A 23,476-nucleotide genomic window follows, 5' to 3' on the forward strand; every position below is an offset into this window, starting at 1 on the left:
TATGCACCAATGTCTTCTTTAACATGGTTTCTGTGGTGTATGCAAGAGATTCGAAATAAAGGCACCTACCTTCTCTTCGCTCAGATGGAGACCCATCAGCGGTAATGGATCCTTCAACACAGCCCGACCCAAACGCTAGAAATAGCAGCTGCTTCTCCCAAACCTTAACAACGTGCTGACCCGTGTTATCTGCTCGGCGACCTGACTTGAAAAGGCAGAATCCTGCCCTCGCAGCGCGAGCATTACTGCTGTCCCTTCTGGTCAGCCCCAAGTTCTGGTCAGCTCCCCAGCTGCTGACATCATCCCACAGTTTCTACAACTGGATGCTCTTTCTAATATCAACCACTTTACAGGGTGTATTGGGTACTTTTTTGTACTACCTGCACTAATGGTGATTGTCTTGTAATTTGTAAGACTAAGGCCCTAAAATGGTCCTTATAACTAAAGGAAAACAGAAGAGAGAGTGGATAATGATACTGGGTGGAGAGATAAGGGAATGCTAGATAAGAGGGTAGGCTGGGTAGTAAGGCAGGGAGCAGAAGCGAAGGAAGGAATTAGAGAAACAGGGAGGGATGGAGATGAAAATATGATAGGGTGGATTCTCCTTATGTTTTTTATATTTGGAGAATTTCTCTTCACAGACTTATTCTATATTGCTGAGACCAGTGATCCTTGACTTGATGTTGTTAATGTTTTGCTTGGACTGCTGCAAGTTAACATCTTCAGGAAATACATGCATAGGGAGAAGATTCCAGAGCGTCAATGTTTTGGAGTGGAAGGACTCAGAATAGGAGTTAGTGGTTGGGTCTGGGTGAGAATAGATCACAGCAGAGATGATAAGAGGTAAATAAACAAGTGGGTTGTGAGTACACCCATAAAATTATTAACCATCTTACAAACAATAACTCTGAGCACCTTTTCAAACTCCATCTGTCTAACACCCGTGGACATGTTTACAAAGTCAGAAAACAGAGCACAGCTCCCATGACTTTCGGAAACATTTTTTCACGCTGAGAGTTGCTGAAGCATGGAACAAACTGCCAGTATCAGTTGTTAGTTGTCAGAGCACTGCATCCTTCAAAACTTCCATGCTTCCTGAGATTCGCCAACACTACACCTGATTTTCTCCCCTCCATACACACGCAAGCATGTACCTGACTCATACACTGTTCGCTTTCCAGACATTTGTACATTACTGCATATACTCTATATGCACTTTCTGACAAGTTGAGGTGCACCTGAGCACTGTATACAATAATTTCATTATTATTATTATTATTATTATTATTATTATTATATTATTATTATTATTACTTGGATAGAGAAGTTACAAATCCATCCAGCTCCAAGGAACAGAAGCTGATATAGAATCATTATAAAGGCTATTATTGTAATTATCAATTATAAAATGTTTCTTAGGTTTATTTACCTTGGAAGGATAAAAGAATAGACAGGGCATAGTATGGTAATAAATTAAATACTGTAACCAGAACAACTGCAGCATTGGGAGTGATCTTCATTCAACTTAAATACAATGGAAGCCTGCTGAATCAAGCATTCAGACAGCATTTCTACTCGTGGTCATTCTGTCGTTATTGTAAAGCAAACAAGGTAAGAAACACAAAATGGAATTGGATATTTATTAAAAGAGATTTGAATAGATAAGAATGACAGTAACTCTGTAGCAATTACCTTGCTGGTTATTGATACCTCCTAATAGAATCATAGGTCATAAATATAACAACGTGAGGAAATAGAGTTTAAACTCTGCCACAGGATGTTTCCAGGAATAATATTTACTTACCAGGATTTACAGCTTTCATTTCTAGTGTTTGTAGCATTCCTGGGAGTACGCTGAAAGTATCTTTATGGTTTTTGTGAACAGTGAAAGTATTTCCATGGAAATAAACAGTATGCAAATCAACTTCGTTGCCAAGAGCCATGATATGCCAGATGACTTTATCATTCATGCACATTTCTGGTTCATGAAGATTCCCATAAAGGTAGCCATTGATACCTACAAAAGATAAGAGGAATTTTTATTTATCACATTTGTAGATCAGTCCATTAAGGGTCTTATAATGCATAGATGTGTTCCTCTATATTCACAGTTTAAATTATAACAATCAATTTTGCTATACTGTACATACACTTCAGGTTACCTTTTCTGATTAGTTGTAGTGCATCTGAGCACTGTATACAAACAGTTCATTATTATTATTATTATTATTATTATATTATTATTATTGAGTGAGAGAGCAGTGCATGCCATCAAAGTAACACTGCAGTAAAATATACGAAGCCCAGTATACCCATCATGACTACCCATCTGATAAGGGTACACTAGGTACATGCATCACAACCATATGTGCACGACATGGTGATTTCATATCAAGATAAACAGCACATGACCTTGCAGGTGGGGACCAGTTAGAATTTTCTTCTGGTCAAGTAACCCATCCTGCTCAAAAGGTGCCTGAATAAGGGTTGTTTAAGGATGTTGAATGAAACACCCATGTTTCCAGAGGTGACTAATTCAAACCCGAAAGAATCCCTCTCAACACATGGCTATGATGCTCCTCCACTACTTCTGCTCGTGATCAGAGATGCACATATCGTCAGCCACTAAGGGACATGGTCAACTGGTTACGGTCAAACAACTGACAAGCAAATCTGTGGTATTGAGCAGAATATTTGCTGTAGCCCATCTTTTATACCAAGACAAAATAATGTACTTGATAACACTTCCAATCAGTTAAGATCAGAAGCCACGAGAGCCACTGCCTGGTACTGCATCAGAGCATTTATTATTATTATTATCATTATCATTATCATTATTATTATTATTATTATTATTTAAGGTGACAAGCTGGAAGAATCGTTAGTACACTGGGCATAATGCGTAGCAGCATTTCATCCATCTTCATGCTCTGAGTTCAAATTCTGTCGAGGTTGACTTTGCCTTTCATCCTTTGGGGGTCGATTAATTAAGTACCAGAGGAACATTGGAGTCGATGTAATTGACTAGTCTCCTCCCCCAAAATTTCAGGCCTTGTGCCTTTAGTAGGAAGGATTATTATTATTACTGTCCCTCAAACATTTAGTATACTTCACCTTTATAAATGTTGTTTTATTTTCAGGAGGAAGAAATCAGTTACCATTTGTTTATAATTAGCATTGTTATGCTATTGAATATTGTGTATGTATGGATGTGTTTGTTCTTCATAACTGTTAGTTATTTTTCAAGTTTTCCCTATTTTGCAGTTTGATCTTAGAATGTTGAAATTCTTTTTATTTTTTTCTCTGGTTGAATATGAAGGAAAAGTTAAATTGTGAGAGGTATCGAAAGTAACAAACAATAACAAATATCAGATCCTAGTCAATATAACAAATCTCAGTAAGCTGGCAGAATCATTAGCACGCCAGGCAAAATTCTTAGCAGCATTTAGTCCATCTTTAACCCTTCCATTACCAACCCGGCTGAAACCGGCTCTGGCTCTGAGTACAAATGTCTTGTTTTCATACATTCTGAATTAAAATCTTCCACCAAAACTTAGTCACAATTTATGATCCTAACATTAGCTTAATGATAACTAAGATATTTTACTAAATTCTTTGTTATATTTAAAGTGATTGAAAGAAACACAAAGCGTCTAAAAATAAATACAGTAACGAAAGGGTTTTAAATTCTGAGTTCTAATTTCATTGAGGTTGAATTTTCCTTTCATCCTTTTGGGTTCAATAAAATAAGCACAGGGGTTGATGTAATCGACTTTCCCTCTCCCTTGGAATAGCTGGCTTTGTGCCAACATTTGAAACCAATATAATAAACCTCAGTTAAACCGTTAATCTTTTGTTTAGATGTCATTTCTTCAGACTTTTCTCAGGTTGCTTCCTGGCCACAAAGTTTTCATTATGTCTTGTTGGAGTGACCGTGTGGTTATTTAACTCTAGATCAGATCTGATCCAACAGACTTATGACCCAAAACATTCCTTTTATGACCATCCTGTCTTCCATTCAGGCAAGGAGAGTTCTGGTGGCTCAATAGCGAGCTGGCAGAATTGTTAGCACGCCGGGTGAAATGCTTAGCGGTATTTCGTCTGCCGCTACATTCTGAGTTCAAATTCCGCCGAGGTCGACTGTGCCTTTCATCCTTTCGTGGTCGATAAATTAAGTACCAGTTACGCACTGGGTCGATGTAGTCGACTTAATCCGTTTGTCTGTCCTTGTTTGTTCTCTCTGTGTTTAGCCCCTTGTGGGTAATAAAGAAATAGGTATTTCGTCTGCCGCTATGTTCTGAGTTCAAATTCCGCCGAGGTCGACTGTGCCTTTCATCCTTTCGTGGTCGATAAATTAAGTACCAGTTACGCACTGGAGTCGATGTAGTCGACTTAATCCGTTTGTCTGTCCTTGTTTGTTCCCTCTGTGTTTAGCCCCTTGTGAGCAATAAGGAAATAATAGTCGATGAAAGGAATATCTAGGCAGTTGCTCGACCTGCTAGAAATAGCAACCAACGACACCTTACTGTCACGAAGCTGTTCAGCGACGTGCAACCAAAAGAATACCCTCCATCAGGCATTTGCCATATCCTGAACGCCTTACTTCCCTGGGCATGGACACATTGAAACTCCGACGTCTGGCAGCTGACTTGGCAGACACCCATAAAATTATCAACCATCGCACAAACAATAACTCTGAGCACCTCTTCAAACTCCACCCAAATAAACACCCGTGGACATATTTACAAAGTAAGAAAACAGCACAGCTCCCATGACTTCAGGAAACATTTTTTCACGCTGAGAGTTGCTGAAGCGTGGAACAAACTGCCGGCATCGGTTGTTAGTTGTCGAAGCACTGCATCCTTCAAAACTTCCATGCTTCCTGAGATTCGCCAACACTACACTTGATTTTCTCCCCTCCTAACATACACAAGCATGTTCACTTTCCAGACATTTCTACCTTACTGCATGTACTTTATATGCACTTTCTGACAAGTTGTGGTGCACCTGAGCACTGTATACAATAATTTCATTATTATTATATCGAAATAAAGAAGATAAATTGGACATGGTTTTTATTTGTTTATTTTTATGCAGCAGGTGAAAACCCTAGTTCACGGTTTCAAAAACATTGGCTAGTGTATATAAAGGGAAATAACTCTGTTGCTATGATCAAGTATTAACGATATATATACAAAGTATTGGGATTTGGTGAAAGGTACCTGTGATAGTAATAAACCATGAAAGATTTGGATAGAGAAGTTAGGGCAGATCTTTTCGGTTTGAACGGCAGTTTTTAAAAATAATTTCCACCTAACTAAACACTTTTAAACTTCGTATACTGGTAGAATATGTTTATAAAACATCTTTTTCTCTTGGCTTTATTGAGAAAATTCATAGTTTGTTAGATATTTGTTGTTTTTATTTCTTCAATTTCTGCAATTTCAACCAATCAATGACTGTCTATTGAGGTGAAAACATTCTGTGCCGTATTAATATGTCCCTCGTTTAAGAAACAGATTGGGTTTATTTACATTTCTGAAGAAAAAAAGATACCGTTCCCCCACCCCTAACCCTGACCCTAACTAACCCTAACCCTAAAATAGATTGAAATGCAATAGATCGATACTAGGGTCATAATTATGGGTGACAATTTCATATGACACCGCTAGAAAAAACTGCTGTTCAAACCGAAAAGATCTGTTAGGGCATGCATTTAAATATTAGGTTAATTTTTTTAGGACGACATGAGGTCAGCTTGTAAAGAGAGAGATACTTTACTGTCAGTATGTGAAAAACATCGTTCTAACTTCCACTTCTCCATGATTGCAAGGACCACACGAAATTTGTTGAGGAAGATTTTCTACGGCCACATGCCCTTCCTGTCGTCAACCCTCACTTATTTCCAAGCAAATTATGGCCAGACATGTTTTTGCTGAATATTGGAAACGAACGACACTATTTGTATAACAGTGAAACTCATTCGCAATTATTATGTGAGGACAAAGAGACATAAGCGTACACACAACAGGGTTCTTTCAATTTTCATCCTTCAAATCCACTCACAAGGTTTCGGTCAGCCTAGAGCCATGGTAGAAGACACTTTACCAAGGTGTTACACAGTGGGACTGAACCCTGAAACATACGGTTGAGGAGCAAACTTCTTAACCACACAGCCATGTTTGCCCCTCAAAACATATTAAAATGTCAGTGTTGGTAGTCATTTTTCTTTCTTTTTATCATTCTTCAAGAATTCTCTCTCATTTCTCCTTATGATCCCATCAAATCGCTACATCAGACACATTGTTACTTTAAGAACTAACACCTGTACTTCACCTCATCTTTATCATTCACCTGGTATTTATTTAATCACCCATGGGAAGACACATGTGGAGGCACATGGCCTAGTGATTAGAGCAGTGGACTCGCGGTCGAGGGATCGCGGGTTCGAATCTCAGACCGGGCGATGTGTGTGTTTATGAGCGAAACACCTAAGCTCCACGTGGTTCCGGCAGAAGGTAAAGGCAAACTTCTGCTGACTCAGCTTAAGGTATTTTCGCGCCCGACATCACAAAATGCATCTGAATAAACATTGCCGGACAGTAAATAGAGACTCGGACATTGCTTAGAAAATAATTTTCATTTTTAACCTTATATATAGTATGCACTAGGGATTTTGACCTTTAAATTTTCGGAAAAAATGCGGATTATACTCAAGGATTTACGGTAAGTACAAGGCCTAAAAAAAAAAATTACTGGGGTTGACTCATTTGACTAAACCTTTGAAGGTGGTGCCCTAGCATGGATGCAGTCTAATGACTGAAATAAAGAAAAGATAAAAAATAAAATGTAATCCACTTGAGTACCTACCATGCATCAAATTTGATTCCATAAAATCTTCATCCTCTACATCAACATGTTCAGGATCTGTAGTATACATTTTAATGTTCCTTTTCAAGTAATGAGAATTGTTTTCATCAGTCACCATAAACAGGAGAAAGAACTCTTTATCTACGCCTTTCTGAAAAGGGAGAAAATAAATGAAAAGATGATAAAATAATACATGCAAAATTACATCCAGTGTTATCTTTTACTTGTCTCAGTTATAAGACTGTGGCCATGCTGGAGCACCGCCTTGAAGAACTTTTGGTCGAATGAATTGAACCCAGTATTTTTTTCTAAGCCTAATACTTATTTTATTAATCTTGTTTGCTAAACTGCTAAGTTATGGTGAAGTGGTGTGGGAGACAAAGACACACACACACACACACACACACACACACACACACACACACACACACACACACACACACACACACACACACACACACATGCATATGAGGAGCTTCTTTCAGTTTCTGTCTACCAAAACCACTTATAAGGCTTTGGTTAGCCCAAGGTTACAGTGGAAGACACTTGCCAAAGGTGCCACACAGTGGGACTGAACCCAAGGTTTCTGTGTTTCTGTAAGGCGAATAAAGGCATTTCATTTGTCTTTATGTTTTGAGCTCAAATTCCACCATGGTTGACCCCTTTCAGGGTTGGTGAAATAAGTACCAGTCAAGTATAGGGGCCCGATGTAATCAATTAGCCTCCTCCCTCCAAATTTCAGGCCATGTGCCTAAAGTAGAAAGGATTATTATTATTATTATTATTATTATTATTATTATTAAGGTGGTGAGTGGGCAAAATCATTAGCATACCAGACAAAATGCATAGTCTGGTACAGAGAGATAACAAGATGGTGATAGTAGGGTACTATGCTAAGAGAAGCTGAGTGAAGAGGAATGAACAGGCAGAGGGAAGTGATACTTGAGAAGTTAGCAATTAGTGACGGGGAAACTAAAAGCTAATAATGAAAGATGACAGAATTGAACAAAGAAGAAAAAAAATGATGGGAAAAGTAGAAAAATGACAAAATGAAAAATTAAAAAATTAAAAGATGACAAAAACCTGAGATAGTGTGAAAGGTTTTGTGGTGTGTGCGCGATTTGAATATAAAGGCACCTACCTTCTCTTCCTCGTGACGGAGACCCTCCAGTGGTAACTAGTCCTTCGACACAGCCCCGACCCGAACACTAACGATAGCAGCTGCTAGCCCAAGCCCTTAGCGATGTCCGCACATGTCTCGTCACCTGCACGACCCACGTTAGAAAGGCCCAATTGACCGCTGCCTGCGCACGCCTCACCGCTGCCCCTTCTAGTTGCCCCAGCTTCCGGTCAACGCACCCAGCTGCTGATGTCCAGCTGCTGACGTCATCCCACAGGTTTTAATAGATTACATGAACAGTGAACAGTGAGGAGACCCTTGGAAATCCTCATTTGAAAATCCCATAAAATTTTTTTTGAGTGTGTCTGCCATTATGTTCTGAATTCAAATACCACCAAAGTCAACTTTGCCTTTCATTCTTTGGGGGTTGCTGAAAGAAGTACCAGTTGAGTACTGGAGCCAATGTAGTCAACTTCAACCTCCCCTCAGAATTGCTGGCTTAGTTCCAAAATTAGAGATTATTATTATTATTAAAGGTGCTATCTCCTACAAAGAGAACAGAGAACAGTATTGCAGGGGCATGAAGAAAACACAAACTACGCAAGTCCAGAGCCAACTCCTTTCCTTCAGTCCCAACAGATCACAAGTGCATGACCTACTGCAGAGCCTTCCAAGCATGACTGACACTGATTGGTTACAACTGGATGCACTGTACTCTGTCTTTTCTTTCCTGTGTGATGTCCTTGTCATTGTCAACAATGACAGACTAACTAATAATAATAATAATAATCATCATCATTGTTGTTTAATGTCCGCTTTCCATGCTGGCATGGGTTGGCATGGGTTGGACTGAGGTCTGGCAAACCAGGAGGCTGCACCAGGCTCCAATCTGATCAGCCCTTCCTAACACCAACCACTCTGAGAGTGTAGTGGGTGATTTTCATGAGTCACCAATAATAATAATAATAATAATAATAATAATAATAATCCTTTATACTATAGGCACATGGCTTTAAATTTATAGGCAGGGGTTAAGTCAATTACATCGATCCCAGTACTCAGCTGGTACCTAATTTATCAACCCTAAAAGAATGAAAGGCAGAGTCAACTTCAGCGGAACTTGGACTCAGAATATATGATACCTCCCTCAAGAAATTCATCATCATTATTTTGATATCTACTTTTCCATGCATGCATGGGCCAGACGAGAGTACATTGGAACAGAATTTTCTATGGTTGGATGCCCTTCCTGATACCAACCTGCATTTGTTTCCAAAGTCCTAGTGTATTGAACCACAAACAGCCCAAAGAACTGGGAACAAGCAACATTGTTTAAATCAGCCTTTTGTTTACTACAAAGTGTGTACAATATGTTGAGACATATTAAGAAGATTGGATGCGCTTTTACACTGTAGGGGTGACCCCCTTCGGTCATGAATGACCATGGGATTGCACCTAGAAAGTTAGCCTCTGAGGCACAAGTCTGGGCAAGGTTGAGGGAAGGGGCCAGTCGATTAGATCGACCCCCAGTACACAACTGATACTTAATTTATCAACCCCAAAAGGGTGAAAGGCAAAGTCGACCTCAGTGGAATTTGAACTCAGAACATAGTCAGACAAAATACCGGTGCGCTAACGTTTCTGCCAGCCCACCACTTATCGTTAATATTGATTTCAAATTTTGGCATGGGGCCTTCAGTGTTTGGAGAGGAGCCAGTAAGACTGCATTGACCCCAGTGCTCAACTGGTACTTATTTGACCGTGAAATCAAAGAAGTGCCAATAGTAGTTGCCCATGCCTACCAGCCTCTCTTCTCCATGCCACCGATGTTATCTAAGGGAAAGGCAAGGGCCGATACAGCTTGGTACCTGTGACGTTGCAACTCATTTCTACAGCTGAGTGAACTGGAGCAATGTGAAATAAAGTGTCTTGCACAAAAACACAACATGCAGCCTGGTCCGGGATTCGAACTCACAACCTCACAATCATAAGCTCAACAGTTTAACACTGAGCCATGCGCCTTCACACTTTTGCACTGGACGGCAAGCAAATGACATCATTGTTGTTGTTGTCATCGTTGTCCATCTCTCCATCATTGTCATCATTGTTGACCTCCTCCCCCTTCTCCTCCTCCTCATCATTTAGCATCTGTTTTCCATGCTGGCATGGAGGTTAGACAGTTTGACTGGAACTGGAAAGCCGGAGAGCTGTGCCAGGCTACAGTCTGATTTGGTTTGGTTTCTATGGTTGGATGCTCTCCCTAATACCAACTACAGAGGCTTGCTGTTACTATTTACAACCAGTAAACACTCATGAAGATGAAAGGAAATACAAACACATATGCAGACACACACACACACACACACACACATACATGTACACACATGCACGTACGTGCACATGTACACATATACACACATACACACACACGCATACAGTGGGCTTCTTTTAGTTTCCATCTACTAAATCCACTCACAAGGCTTTGATCAGCATGGAGTTCTAGGAGGAAACACTTGCCCAAGGTGCCATGCTGATCCCAAAACCTTGTGGTTGGTAAGTAAACTGTTTACTATAGATTTGCTTATAAATCCTAGTAAAATAAAGGTCTTTAAAATGAAAACAAGAATGTCCAGTGGAAATGAAACCCAAACATACACTTACAGAGGTATATGAGGGGGTGCTGACAAGTTCCTGGCTTTAAGGGTATCACGAAAGTCCTGGCTGGAGGCCCAACCTTCTAAGTTCTTTACATCATCATCATCATAATCATCATCATCATCATCATCGTTTAACGTCCGTTTTCCATGCTAGCATGGGTTGGACGGTTCAACTGGGGTCTGGGAAGCCAGAAGGCTGCGCCAGGCCCAGTCTGATCTGGCAGTGTTTCTACAGCTGGATGCCCTTCATAACGCCAACCACTCCGAGAGTGTAGTGGGTGCTTTTTATGTGCCACCTGAACAGGTGCCAGACAAAGCTGGCAAACGGCCACAATCGGATGGTGCTTTTCACATGCCACCGGCACAGGGGCCAGATGAGGCTGGCAACGGCCACAATCGGATGGTGCTTTTTACGTGCCACCGGCACAGGGGCCAGATGAGGCTGGCAACGGCCACAATCGGATGGTGCTTTTTACGTGCCACCAGCACTGAGGCCAGTTGGGGCAGCGCTGGCAATGGCCACGTTCATAGAAAAACAGAAGGGCCACTGCAATAAGTGTGTGAATCTGAGAGCGGAATATGTTGAATAAAATCATAATTAACTGATCCTCCTGTATTTTCTTTTACCCAAAGCCAGGAACTTTTCAGCACTTCTTGTATCATTGCTTCACTTCACTTCACAAACAAACATAAAATTTATTTTTTAAGCCATTATATAATGGGAATAAGATCAACAACTTTATCATGGCTGACACAGCCTACATATCACAAAAGAAAAATTTCTTTCTCATTAAAAAAGAAACATGACAGGCGCAGGAGTGGCTGTGTGGTAAGTAGCTTGTTTACCAACCACATGGTTCCGGGTTCAGTCCCCCTGCGTGGCACCTTGGGCAAGTGTCTTCTACTATAGCCTCGGGCCGACCAAAGCCTTATGAGTGGATTTGGTAGACGGAAACTGAAAGAAGCCTGTCGTATATATATATACATATGTGTGTGTGTGTGTGTGTGTGCGTGTATGTTTGTGTGTCTGTGTTTGTCCCCCTAGCATTGCTTGACAACCGATGCTGGTGTGTTTATGTCCCCGTCACTTAGCGGTTCGGCAAAAGAGACAGATGGCATAAGTACTGGGCTTACAAAGAATAAGTCCCAGGGTCGAGTTGCTCAATTAAAGGCGGTGCTCCAGCATGGCCGCAGTCAAAATGACTGAAACAAGTAAAAGGAGTAAAAAGCGTATGACATTTCTCACCTGTTTTCTGTTGCTATCAAGTCTACCAGCTTTGCATATAAGCAATGGCCCAACAAGGCCAGAGTATGTGTCTTTCATGGTGTTTACTTCTGATGCATACATTTTAGTTAAGCAGTCGGGATCATTTTCAAGTGGTGCCATATCTTTTGTTACATACCAGTAGTAAGTTTTCAGGCTCTGTGGTGCAACAATACCTACAATAGAATAATGTTTTTAAGAAAGAAATATTTTAGTGCTTAAACCTCTGTTTAGCAAATTAGATCAAATTTAATTAATTAATGTATACATTAATCATCCTACTGTATATTGTTATTCACCCACAATTTTTTTTTTTTTTGTTGTTACATTTACAACAAATTTTTAATTAATTTTTAGAAGAAACCAAAATTCCCTAAAACTCCATGCCAACCATCTGTCATATATGATTTCCTACTGGAGATTAATTCCAGATTACAGTCTATCACAAGTAACATTCCCAGATCTGAAGGTAGATGAACTGACACTACAAAAAAATTAAGTTTCCTGTCCAGAGAAAAACATAGTAGTGACAGCTTGTATGAACTACCACCTGATAAATAAAAGCTACTGAAGAGATTTAGTATCATTTGTTGATGAACTCAATGGAGAAACATACAACATCCTTAATAAATTCTTTACATGTTTTAAGTTTGGGATAATATGCCCATTTGTGGACATCTTAACTCTAAAATAAATGGAAAATTATCCTAATATAAATATTTGGAAATTGAGATGACCAGAATGTGAGGATTGAAAAGAGACACTTTAGCACTACAAGATTTTATATAGTTTATAGATTATTTTCAGTACTGTTAAAAAAATAAAGAAAACTAAAATTCTATACATACCCAAGGTACACAGACAGAGCTGTGTTGGGCTGTGCAGTGAAAATACATAATAAAAATAATACTATTAAGTTCTTACATAGGTGCAAGACCTCAAATGTAAGAGGTGTGTTGTTAGGGCATAAATGGAATTTTTTTTATTGATCCCTGAAGAATGAAAGGCAAAGATAATTTCAGCAGGATTGAACTTGGAGCACCAAGGAACGTAACTAAATACCACAAGACATTTTGCTGATTCTGCTACTCAAATGTTTTTACAATAATATGTTCACTCAAATTCCTCTAACAATAACAACTTCCCTCATCTTTTGGCTTAGTGGTTAGGGTGTTGTACTTATGGTTGTGAGATCATGGTTTCAATTCCCAGTCCAGTGGTGTATTGCATTCTTGAGCAAAACACTTCATTTCACATTGCTCTAGTTCACTCAGCTGTAAATGGGTAACTTTGCAATGGGTTAGCATACAAGGGTGAGAGCTACATTTTGTGTCCAGGGTCCGAAAGACTGGATACTACAACTTGTACTGTGAATCCCAACTGGTCAGGATTGGTTGTTCAAGGTCAGTCAATCAAAAATCAGTTTCTTTACTGTATGATTAACTTATCCACTCATCAGCATTCAAAACCTACCTGTGGAGTATATCCTGAGATGATACACTCAAGAACTTTCCAATCTCCAGTTTCACTATCATCAACTTTTCACTTACTCCAGTGAAACTCACCACTCTATTTATAAACTATATACAAACCAAGATACCAGCATCATAAACTCCTTCCAGACATTTTACCATACAAACTTTTATTTCTGCACTTGTCTTCCCCTCATCACTTCCTTCCTATCTTGTTTCTGACATACAACATATGTCCATTCTCCTTCTGCTCAATGCCTCCACAACTTCCCTGGTCTCTGTCATCATCCTTGCATTCTGTACCTCAAGCCTTTTGTATTCTAATTGCTACAGGAGACATCACTTTTTAAATAAGAACATACTAATTAATGTAGCCCTAGATGCACTCTGTCAAGAAAAATAAATGGATTATTTGACTTACAAATAACTGATCACTCATAATATACTGCATAGTGAGGCTGCTGCAAAATTTTGAATCATCTCACTTAGGTCCCCGCTTTAGAACCACAATCCAACTATATTGCCATAAAAAGGCAAAGGCCAGCTACAAGAAATTAACTGCATTGCCTTAAATGGCATTAATGTCTATCATCATCATCATCATCATCATCATCATCATCATCATCAATTAACGTCCGCTTTCCATGCTAGCATGGGTTGGACGGTTCAACTGGGGTCTGGGGAGCCCGAAAGCTGCACCAGTCCAGTCAGATCTGGCAGTGTTTCTACAGCTGGATGCCCTTCCTAACGCCAACCACTCCGAGAGTGTAGTGGGTGATTTTATGTGCCACCGACACAGGTGCCAGACGAGGCTGGCAAACGGCCACGCTCGGATGGTGTTTTTTATGTGCCACCGACACAGGTGCCAGACGAGGCTGGCAGACGGCCACGCTCGGATGGTGTTTTTATGTGCCACCGACACAGGTGCCAGACGAGGCTGGCAGACGGCCACGCTCGGATGGTGTTTTTATGAGGCTGGCAAACGGCCACGATCGGATGGTGCTTGTTACGTGCCCACAGCACGGAGGCCAGTCGATGCGGTACTGGCTACGGCCACGTTCGGATGGTTTTCTTATGTGCCACGTGCCACAAAGATACAAATTCCATTGATGTTCATCTATTTTGATTTGTTTTGATTTGATTTTCACTTGCCTCAACAGGTCTTCACAAGTGTCACAAGAAGGAAGGTATGCACAGGTGGACTGACTACGTCTCAGGTAGGGGCCATGGGTTATGGCCTGACTAGTCTTGCCGGGTCTTCGGATGGTGTTTTTATGTGCCACCAACACAGGTGCTAGATGAGGCTGGCGAACGGCCACGATCGGATGGTGTTTGTCATGTGCCCACCGCACTGACTACGGCACTGATGGATTTCTTGTGTGCCACAGGCACTGGTACCACAAGATACAAATTCCATTGATGTTCATCTATTTTGTCTATTTTGATTTGATTTGATTTGATTTGATTTGATTTGATTTTCACTTGCCTCAACCGGTCTTCACAAGTGTCACAAGAAGGAAGGTATGCACAGGTGGACTGACTAGTCTTGCCGGGTCTTCGGAAGGTGTTTTTATGTGCCACCGACACAGGTGCCAGATGAGGCTGGCGAACGGCCATGATCGGATGGTGTTTGTTACGTGCCCACAGCACGGAGGCCGGTCGATGCGGAACTGGCTACGGCCACGTTCGGATGGTTCTCATGTGTGCCACCGGCACTGGTACCACAAAGTGTGTGCCACCGGCACTGGTACCACAAAGATACAGATTCCATTGATGTTCATCTATTTTGATTTGTTTTGATTTGATTTTCACTTGCCTCAACAGGTCTTCACAAGTGTCACAAGAAGGAAGATTCCATTGATGTTCATCTATTTTGATTTGTTTTGATTTGATTTTGATTTTCACTTGCCTCAACAGGCCTTCACAAGTATCACAAGGAGGAAGGTATGCACAGGTGGACTGACTACGTCCCAGGTAGGGGCCATGGTTTATGGCCTGACTAGTCTTGCCGGGTCTTCGGAAGGTGTTTTTATGTGCCACCGACACTGGTGCTAGATGAGGCTGGCGAACGGCCACGACCGGATGGTGTTTGTTATGTGCCCACAGCACGATGGCCAGTGATGCGGTACTGACTACGGCCACGTTCGGATGGATTCTTGTGTGCCACCGGCACTGGTACCACAAGCGGTACTGACTACGGCCACGTTCGGATGGATTCTTGTGTGCCACCGGCACTGGTACCACAAGCGGTACTGACTACGGCCACGTTCGGATGGATTCTTGTGTGCCACTGGCACCGGTACCACAAGGATACAAATTCCATTGATGTTCATCTATTTTGATTTGTTTTGATTTGATTTGATTTTCACTTGCCTCAGCAGGTCTTCACAAGTCGGAAGGTATGTACAGGTGGACTGACTACGTCCCAGGTAGGGCCCACGGGTTATGACCTGACTAGTCTTGCCGGGTCTTCGGATGGTGTTTTTTTATGTGCCACCATGTTCCCACAGCACGGAGGCCAGTCGATGCGGTACTGGCTACGGCCACGTTCGGATGGTTTTCTTGTGTGCCACAGGCACTGGTACCACAAAGATACAAATTCCATTGATGTTCATCTATTTTGATTGATTTTCACTTGCCTCAGCAGGTCTTCACAAGTGTCACAAGAAGGAAGGTATGCACAGGTGGATCGACTACGTCCCAGGTAGGGGCCACGGGATATGGCCTGACTAGTCCTGCCGGTCCTCTCATGCACAGCACACTTCCATAGGACTCGGTCTTCAGTCATTTCCTTGGTGAGACCTAAAGTTCGAAGGTCGTGCTTCACCACCTCGTCCCAGGTTTTCCTGGGTCTACCTCTTCCACAGGTTCCCTCAACTGCTAGGGTGTAGCACTTTTGCACACAACTATCTTCAGCCATTCTCGTCACATGACCATACCAGCGCAGCCGTCTCTCTTGCACACCACAACTGACACTTCTTAGGTTCAACTTTTCTCTCAAAGTACTTACACTCTGACGATTATGAACACTGACATTACACATCCATCGGAGCATACTGGCTTCATTTCTTGCAAGCTTACGCATATCCTCAGCTGTCACGGCCCATGTTTCACTACCATGTAGCATGGCTGTACGTACACACGCATCATATAGTCTGCCTTTTACTCTTAGCGAGAGACCTTTTGTCACCAGCAGGGGTAAGAGCTCTCTAAACTTTGCCCAGGCTATTCTTACTCTAGCAGTTACGCTTTCAGCACACCCACCCCCGCTACTGACTTGGTCTCCTAGGTAGCGGAAGCTATCAACTACTTCTAGTTTGTCTCCCTGGAATGTGGTAGAAGTTGGACTCTGCACACTTCCAGTGTTTATTTCTCCTGAGCATCTGCCACAGACAAAAACTATTTTCTTAGTTAGCCTTCCCTTGACATTGCTGCACCTCTTATGTGTCCATAGCTTACACTTGGTGCACCTTATAGAGTTTCTACCTACACCTTTTTTACAGATCGAGCAGGGCCATCTACCTGAAGTCGTTGTGGTTTGGTCCACCTTCCTACTTATTAGGACTTTGGTTTTGGCTAGGTTGATTCTAAGGCCCTTCGATTCTAATCCTTGTTTCCACACCTGAAACTTCTCCTCCAGTTCTGATAGTGACTCAGCAATTAGAGCAAGGTCATCAGCATAGAGGAACTCCCAGGGGCATCCTGTCTTAAATTCTTCCGTTATTGCCTATATGAACACGATTTGACCAATCAGATCAGCTGGTGTGTAACGAAATAAATAGTAGACTTGAAAGTGAGTTTCGTGAATTTTCTCACCAAATAGTTCTGCTGAAAGTTCTAGAAGTCTGAGCGAATGTTATAAAATGTTGCGATATTGAAGTCTTGAACAAGACAGCCTCAGGTGCTATACAGAACTCTGTTGGCCACTTTTTCTACTTCTTATTCTGTCTTTAATAATCATCAATAATTTTCATAGAAACAACTAAATTATTTTATGCAATGAAGACCTTTAGCTATCACAGTCACTATCTCCTGTATGCTGTTTTATTCAAATAATTGTTATATATATATGTAAATGCATATGTTCTGAGTAATAAAAAATATGGAAACTTAGAAAAATATTAGTATGGTCATTCTTGCCTTCACACACAACCTTGCATAATATTTTGTACAACAATGAATACAATGACTTAAGATCCATTAGAATGATGACCCAATGATGACCCAATAAAACGTTCTTGTTTTCAGAAGCGTGTGATACATTAAATAAAGTGTTCATAGATATTCAATGCACCTGAGTGATCATGGCTGGAATGCTTTTTGATCATAGGTTTGGTCAATAATTGCTGACGTGGGGCTAAAGAACAACAGTTGGATGGTTACAATTGGAATGCTTTTGATCATAGATCTGCCCTATCATGGCTGGCCTTCAGCTTAACAACAACAACAACTAGTAATGTCATCATTTATACAAAAATTATTTCTGAAATTATTAAAAAAAAAAAAAAAAAAAATTCAGTGTTACTTTACCCTTATCAGCTTCGTCAGTATAGAAAGCTCCTTCATCAAATTTTTCATAGGTTACTCCATAAGGATGAATGGAAAAATTAAATGATGCTTTATTGTAGAAAACAACTTTTATCATTTCTCCAACTTCAGCTCGAATCACAGGCCCTAAGGAACCCAAGTGTTCTTCATCTATTCCTCTTGGCTTCTTTTTTGTAAAACTGTTGTCAGTGTATTCATGATAGATAGCTTTTATGTATTTTCCCCCAATTCTATGTGAACCGTTTTTAAAAAATACTTCTGAACCACTGGTGGGGAAAAAAAAGAAAAGCAAAGCAAACAATACAGTATGTTTTAAAAAATTAATTACTGAATTTCAAACTGATTTCTTGGACAATTTTATTCAATGCTCTCCACCTCTCACCAATTTAATTTTGATAGAGATATTACAAAGTTATAAACAGGATGCACTGTTAAACTATATAAGAAGTTAGCCAGATGTGTTGAATAAGCATTGTATGCCCCTCCCCCACTGCCCTCAATGCATTTAAAAAAAAATTTCTTCAGATTCCTTTACTTCCGACAGTGGAAATTACGATTTTGTACATCCTCCAACAAACAGCTTTCCAATATTTGATTTTCTGTTCCCTTTTTTTTTTTTTTTTTTTTTTTTGTTGAATTCCACATTTAAAAATATGAAGCTCAAGATTCTGAAAAAAAAATCTTCGTCAAAATTACAACTTTTAAAAAATTCTTTTTCCCCTTCCTGATTTTTTGATTACTCAACAGAAATACAGAGAGCAAACAAACTTAATAATGGTTTGATAATTATATTTAACCTATTCATAAATTGGATTACAAGTAGCAAGAATGATCAACATTTTTGGAATTCCTTTAACTTTTAAATATATTTTGGTTGTAAGGTACTCTTCATGTTGGTTTGATACATGATGTCTTTGACCAGCAATTTTCTTATTGATCAAATCCCTTCCCTCCAGACAAAATTCATGGAATATAAAGTAATGATAGTTCCCTCATACTGAGTCCATTCTCCAAGAATCATTTGCCATATTCACTTAATCATAGCACTTTTGCATATGGATTCTTTTTCTTTTCTTTTGGTATTAATGATCCTGTAGACAGTGAAATACTGTCCAACATATTTCCAGGCCTTCCTTGACTAAAACAAACAAAAACAAACAAACAAAACAAAACCAAAAAAGAACTAGATGCAAAACTTTAAAAATAATTTTGAAAATAAAGTGCTGACCTTTCAGGGTCTGTGAGAGATCCACCATCATAGGGGTTCATGCCATTTCTTGAGTAACTCCATTCTTCTTCTTCAGCCGCAATATAGTATGTTACAATTTTAGAATTGGTGCTAATGTCATTGGACTTGTTACAATACAATACTTCCATCAAGGTTTCCATGCCACCTAAAATACAATATTTATTTTCATCAATTAAAATGTTAAGATCTTAGTCTATAATTTTCTAGTTTCAAACCCAATAATTTGCTGGATTAAAAAAACAAAAATAACAGGAAGAAGAAAAAAATAAATAAATAAAAGACAACTATATAATGGATCACATACAGTGCAATTTAAGAAGTGGAGTGTGTGTGAGTGTGGAGAGCCTCTGCAAGAACCAATAGGGGGCTCTTTTGTTCGTTGAGTTCACTATGCAAGAGAGAGCTACAAGAAATCACAGTGCTCTCTTGAATAAACTTATGCAGATGAGGTTTTCATTGGTTTGGCTCTAAACCAATGAATTTGAAGGTATTCCTACTGTGATTAGACAAGAATTAAAAGATGCAATAAAAGTAGAAGATATTTACCCACATAATGGTCATGTACATGACATTTGACTAGCCATGATCCTTCACCATTGATATCCATTGTTGCAACACTGAATTCAGCTGGGTACAAGTTGATGGAGTCTTTCCTTTGTACAGCAAAATAAAATGTTTTCTCAGCATAAAAATTTAACAATATTTAGAAATTAATTTGTTTTCAGAAAGAAAGAAGCATGAATTTGAAGGAAGAAAAAAAAAATAGAATAAAATGAAATTAAATGACTGCTTCTTAAGTAAATAGCTATTAATTATTTTAGTTTTAAACATATTTTCTCCAGACATTATATATAGCAAATTGAGACAGGAGAAGAGCAGAAAACCCGATGTTTGGACTTGAAACAAAGATATATCACTGACTGGATAATTTAGTTACCACTAACACAACATGGCATCTGTCATTCCATGTATGAAATGTTTCTGATTTTTTTTTAATGTAATAGTTTGTCTGCTAAAGATAATTGTTCATCAGTCAATTAGACTGTAATTTAGACATGAGGCCAGTACTTTTGAAAAGAGGTCAGTTGATACCATTGACCACAGTATTTTTCACAAGTATTTTATTTTATTGACCTCAGAGAGATAAAAGCTGACCTTGGTGGAATTTGAAACCAGAATATAAAGTGCTATACAAATACCACAAGGAACTTTTTCTGATGCTCTAATGACTCTGCCAACACAAAGCATTTAGTTTGGCACCATACTATTTCAGTACTTTTTGTAGTAATAATAATAATTTGTAATATAGGGACAAAACTACAAAATCTAGTGGGAGAGGGATTAGTGAAACTGATCCCAGTAGTTGAATGGTACTCTATTTTACTGACCTCAGATAAATACAGGCAAAGTTGAATTCAGTGGCACAGATGAAACAAATGAAACATGGCTTTTGTTTGACATATTTATGATTCAACTGATCCAAATAAATATTCCTTAAATAGGCATGAAATATGAAATATTTGGAGAAGGGAAATCAGAGAAGAGAGAAGTTATCATATTCTCCAAGGGTATTAGCCGTATAAGCATAATAAAATAGCACTTACAAGTAATGACATCATGGTCATATCTTGCTGGGAGTTTAGCACAACTCTATGGTGTTCATTTAAAATGCTAGATTCCCATATGTGTGAGTATATTTCAGTAATAATATTAGACCAGTGAAGGTGGAGCTCTCCAGCCCTGTAAAGCAGTTCAGAAGGCCACTCCAATGCAAAAACCTACAACTTGATGGTCAGCACAGATGACTTAGTCCACTGAGTCACTGCACCAGACCTCCAAGTCTAAAGAGTAGGATCAGATTGTATGAACTGACTCTCACTTCAAAACTGTTCAGCACAAGCAGAAAGAAAAACTCAGAAGCATCATCATCTCATCTCATCTAGGCCATCTCTTAGGACACCCACATAGGGGTTTCGGTTGTGCATACTATAGGAGTCACAGGGCGCTGCTCCATGTGGTCCCACAGTTTCCATCTAGCTAAGAATATTAGGGTCTCATCCATTGTCTTGTATTCAAGATCCTCTGCATGACATCCTGCTGGTTCAAAGCCAGGAATCTGGTCTGTTAGGTTCTGCCAATAACTAAATCCACACCCTCCTGCCAACGCTTCGATTTATTGTTGCTAAGGTTTTGTCTGTCTCCTACCCTTTGACCTGTCTGGCCTGGTAAGGCCTGCTTGAAGATTTCTCTCCCTCCAGCATAGCTCTCTGGGTCAATGGAGAACACAGGCACTTCACTGTGACAAGGTACTTGTTGAATTGGCTGTTGACTACACAGTAGTTCTTCTGCCCTTTGACAGGTCTTATTTTCCATCCCACAGGGTGCCCAACAATGACCCTCCTCACCAAGCAAGCTTGATGGGGTTGCCAGTTTAGTCACCAACGACCTGACCATGTGACAGGTTGTAACCCAGAAGCATGCCACTTTTTACTCATTATATTTCTAAGATTAAGCATTTCAATGCAAATTTGAGAGAGAGAGAGATATACCATTTAAGAGATAGACAATTGCTAATTTTGTGACAAGGAGATGGATTCTATGCATACAGCCAGTGACTGCAAAATACTAGTCCAGATGAATTATAAACATCAATTGACAAAGTATGCTATCAGTTCCATTGAAATCTATGTTCAAAGGATTGCTCTCAAGTTTCTGACATGTAGCATCAATAGAGAACTGAAAAGGTTTTGAAAAACAAAATATAAACAAAACTATTATACACTTTCAACATTAAAAAGACTTTCAAACTTTGAACATAGCTAAATTGGTTTTATGGTTATCAACAAAAAAAAAATGTGTTTATAACTGACATTACCAAAGGCAAACATTGTTATTGTGCTTAAAGAATTCTAGAAAATCGATGACAAGTCAAAATTTAAGTAAAATATCTCAAGAATCTGGAAAAAAGAATATATGTGTTGACAGTTATTAGGTAATAAATAGTAGACAGAGGTAAATGATGGTGATGAGGTGAATAAAAGAAAAGAGCTTATTAAGAGGTGGGTGATGAGTGAATATCCCCGAATTGCTTCTTAGTAATCTTGAAATTGGAGTGATATCTATTATCACCTATTTTAGTTAGTATTTAGAATGAAGAATTTTACCTGTCAAGCAATAACTGCATTGCTAAATGATCAGTTTGAAATCAGAACTTTTGAGAGAAAAGTAGCTCAATTCTTTATGCACCTCATTGATTGTCAGGTGAAACTGAGAACAGTAAGAAAGAAAATGATTTTACCTGTGATGATTATAATCAAAGGAATGACCATTTACATTAAGTGTATGTATGTCCACTTCATTCCCCATTCCCATCAAGTACCAAGTGACTTTGTCAGCAACACAAGCTTTCAACTTCAAGTTGCCATACATAAGGCCGTTTAGGGAATGCATTTTGTTGCTCTCCTGGAAATCTTCATCTTCTGGATCAACCTTTCCAGTTAGAAACATCTTAATGTTATCATCAAGGTACCAGCTTAAATTCTCGTCCATAACTTTCATCAACAAATGCTGGGTGTTTTCGGGATTGTATGTTTTATCTGCATAGTAAGGTAAAAAATAAAGCTGAGGTTAAGGTGTTGCTGTTTTAAAGATAATTGTTAAGGGCTTAGGGAATTAGCATGTTGTTTCATTTTTGTTTTTTTTTTTTTTTTTTAATCCAATACTCTCTTTTACTCTTTTACTTGTTTCAGTCATGTGACTGCGGCCATGCTGGAGCACCGCCTTTTAATCAAGCAAATCGACCCCGGGACTTATTCTTTTGTAAGCCCAGTACTTATTCTATCGGTCTCTTTTGCCGAACCGCTAAGTAACGGGGACATAAACACACCAGCATCGGTTGTCAAGCAATGCTAGGGGGACAAACACAGACACACAAACACACGCACGCATATATATATATATACATATATACGACGGGCTTCTTTCAGTTTCCGTCTACCAAATCCACTCACAAGGCTTTGGTCGGCCCGAGGCTATAGTAGAAGACACTTACCCAAGGTGCCACGCAGTGGGACTGAACCCGGAACCATGTGGTTGGTTAGCAAGCTACTTACCACACAGCCACTCCTGCGCCTATGTGAGTTTGGTATAAATAATCAGAAGCTGACTGGATACTGCTGGCAGTTATTTGATGGAAGTTGTAAGTCAAATGCAGTTAAGAGAAGTAGATAATTGTGAGAAAAATAGAGGTGTGGGTAATCATAAGTATACTCTGTATGAATAGTGGCTATAGCAGAT

General features: G+C 39.6%; 1 protein-coding gene across 1 annotated transcript in view; it reads right to left on the reverse strand.

Annotated features, from left to right (window-relative positions):
* The window catches only part of LOC115231407 (hephaestin-like protein), a 62,640-nt gene that overhangs the window by 19,224 nt on the left and 19,940 nt on the right, over nucleotides 1–23,476 (reverse strand). The window contains exons 4-10 of the mRNA XM_029801443.2: nucleotides 22,479–22,776; nucleotides 19,727–19,833; nucleotides 19,160–19,325; nucleotides 17,914–18,197; nucleotides 11,894–12,087; nucleotides 6,871–7,021; nucleotides 1,805–2,017 (exon numbers count right to left, since the gene is read on the reverse strand). Coding sequence (XP_029657303.1) covers nucleotides 1,805–2,017; nucleotides 6,871–7,021; nucleotides 11,894–12,087; nucleotides 17,914–18,197; nucleotides 19,160–19,325; nucleotides 19,727–19,833; nucleotides 22,479–22,776 — 1,413 coding nt within the window. The remainder of the gene's footprint in view (nucleotides 1–1,804; nucleotides 2,018–6,870; nucleotides 7,022–11,893; nucleotides 12,088–17,913; nucleotides 18,198–19,159; nucleotides 19,326–19,726; nucleotides 19,834–22,478; nucleotides 22,777–23,476) is intronic.

The sequence above is a fragment of the Octopus sinensis genome, linkage group LG2 (genome assembly GCF_006345805.1).
Source record: "Octopus sinensis linkage group LG2, ASM634580v1, whole genome shotgun sequence".
Lineage (NCBI taxonomy): Eukaryota > Metazoa > Mollusca > Cephalopoda > Octopoda > Octopodidae > Octopus > Octopus sinensis.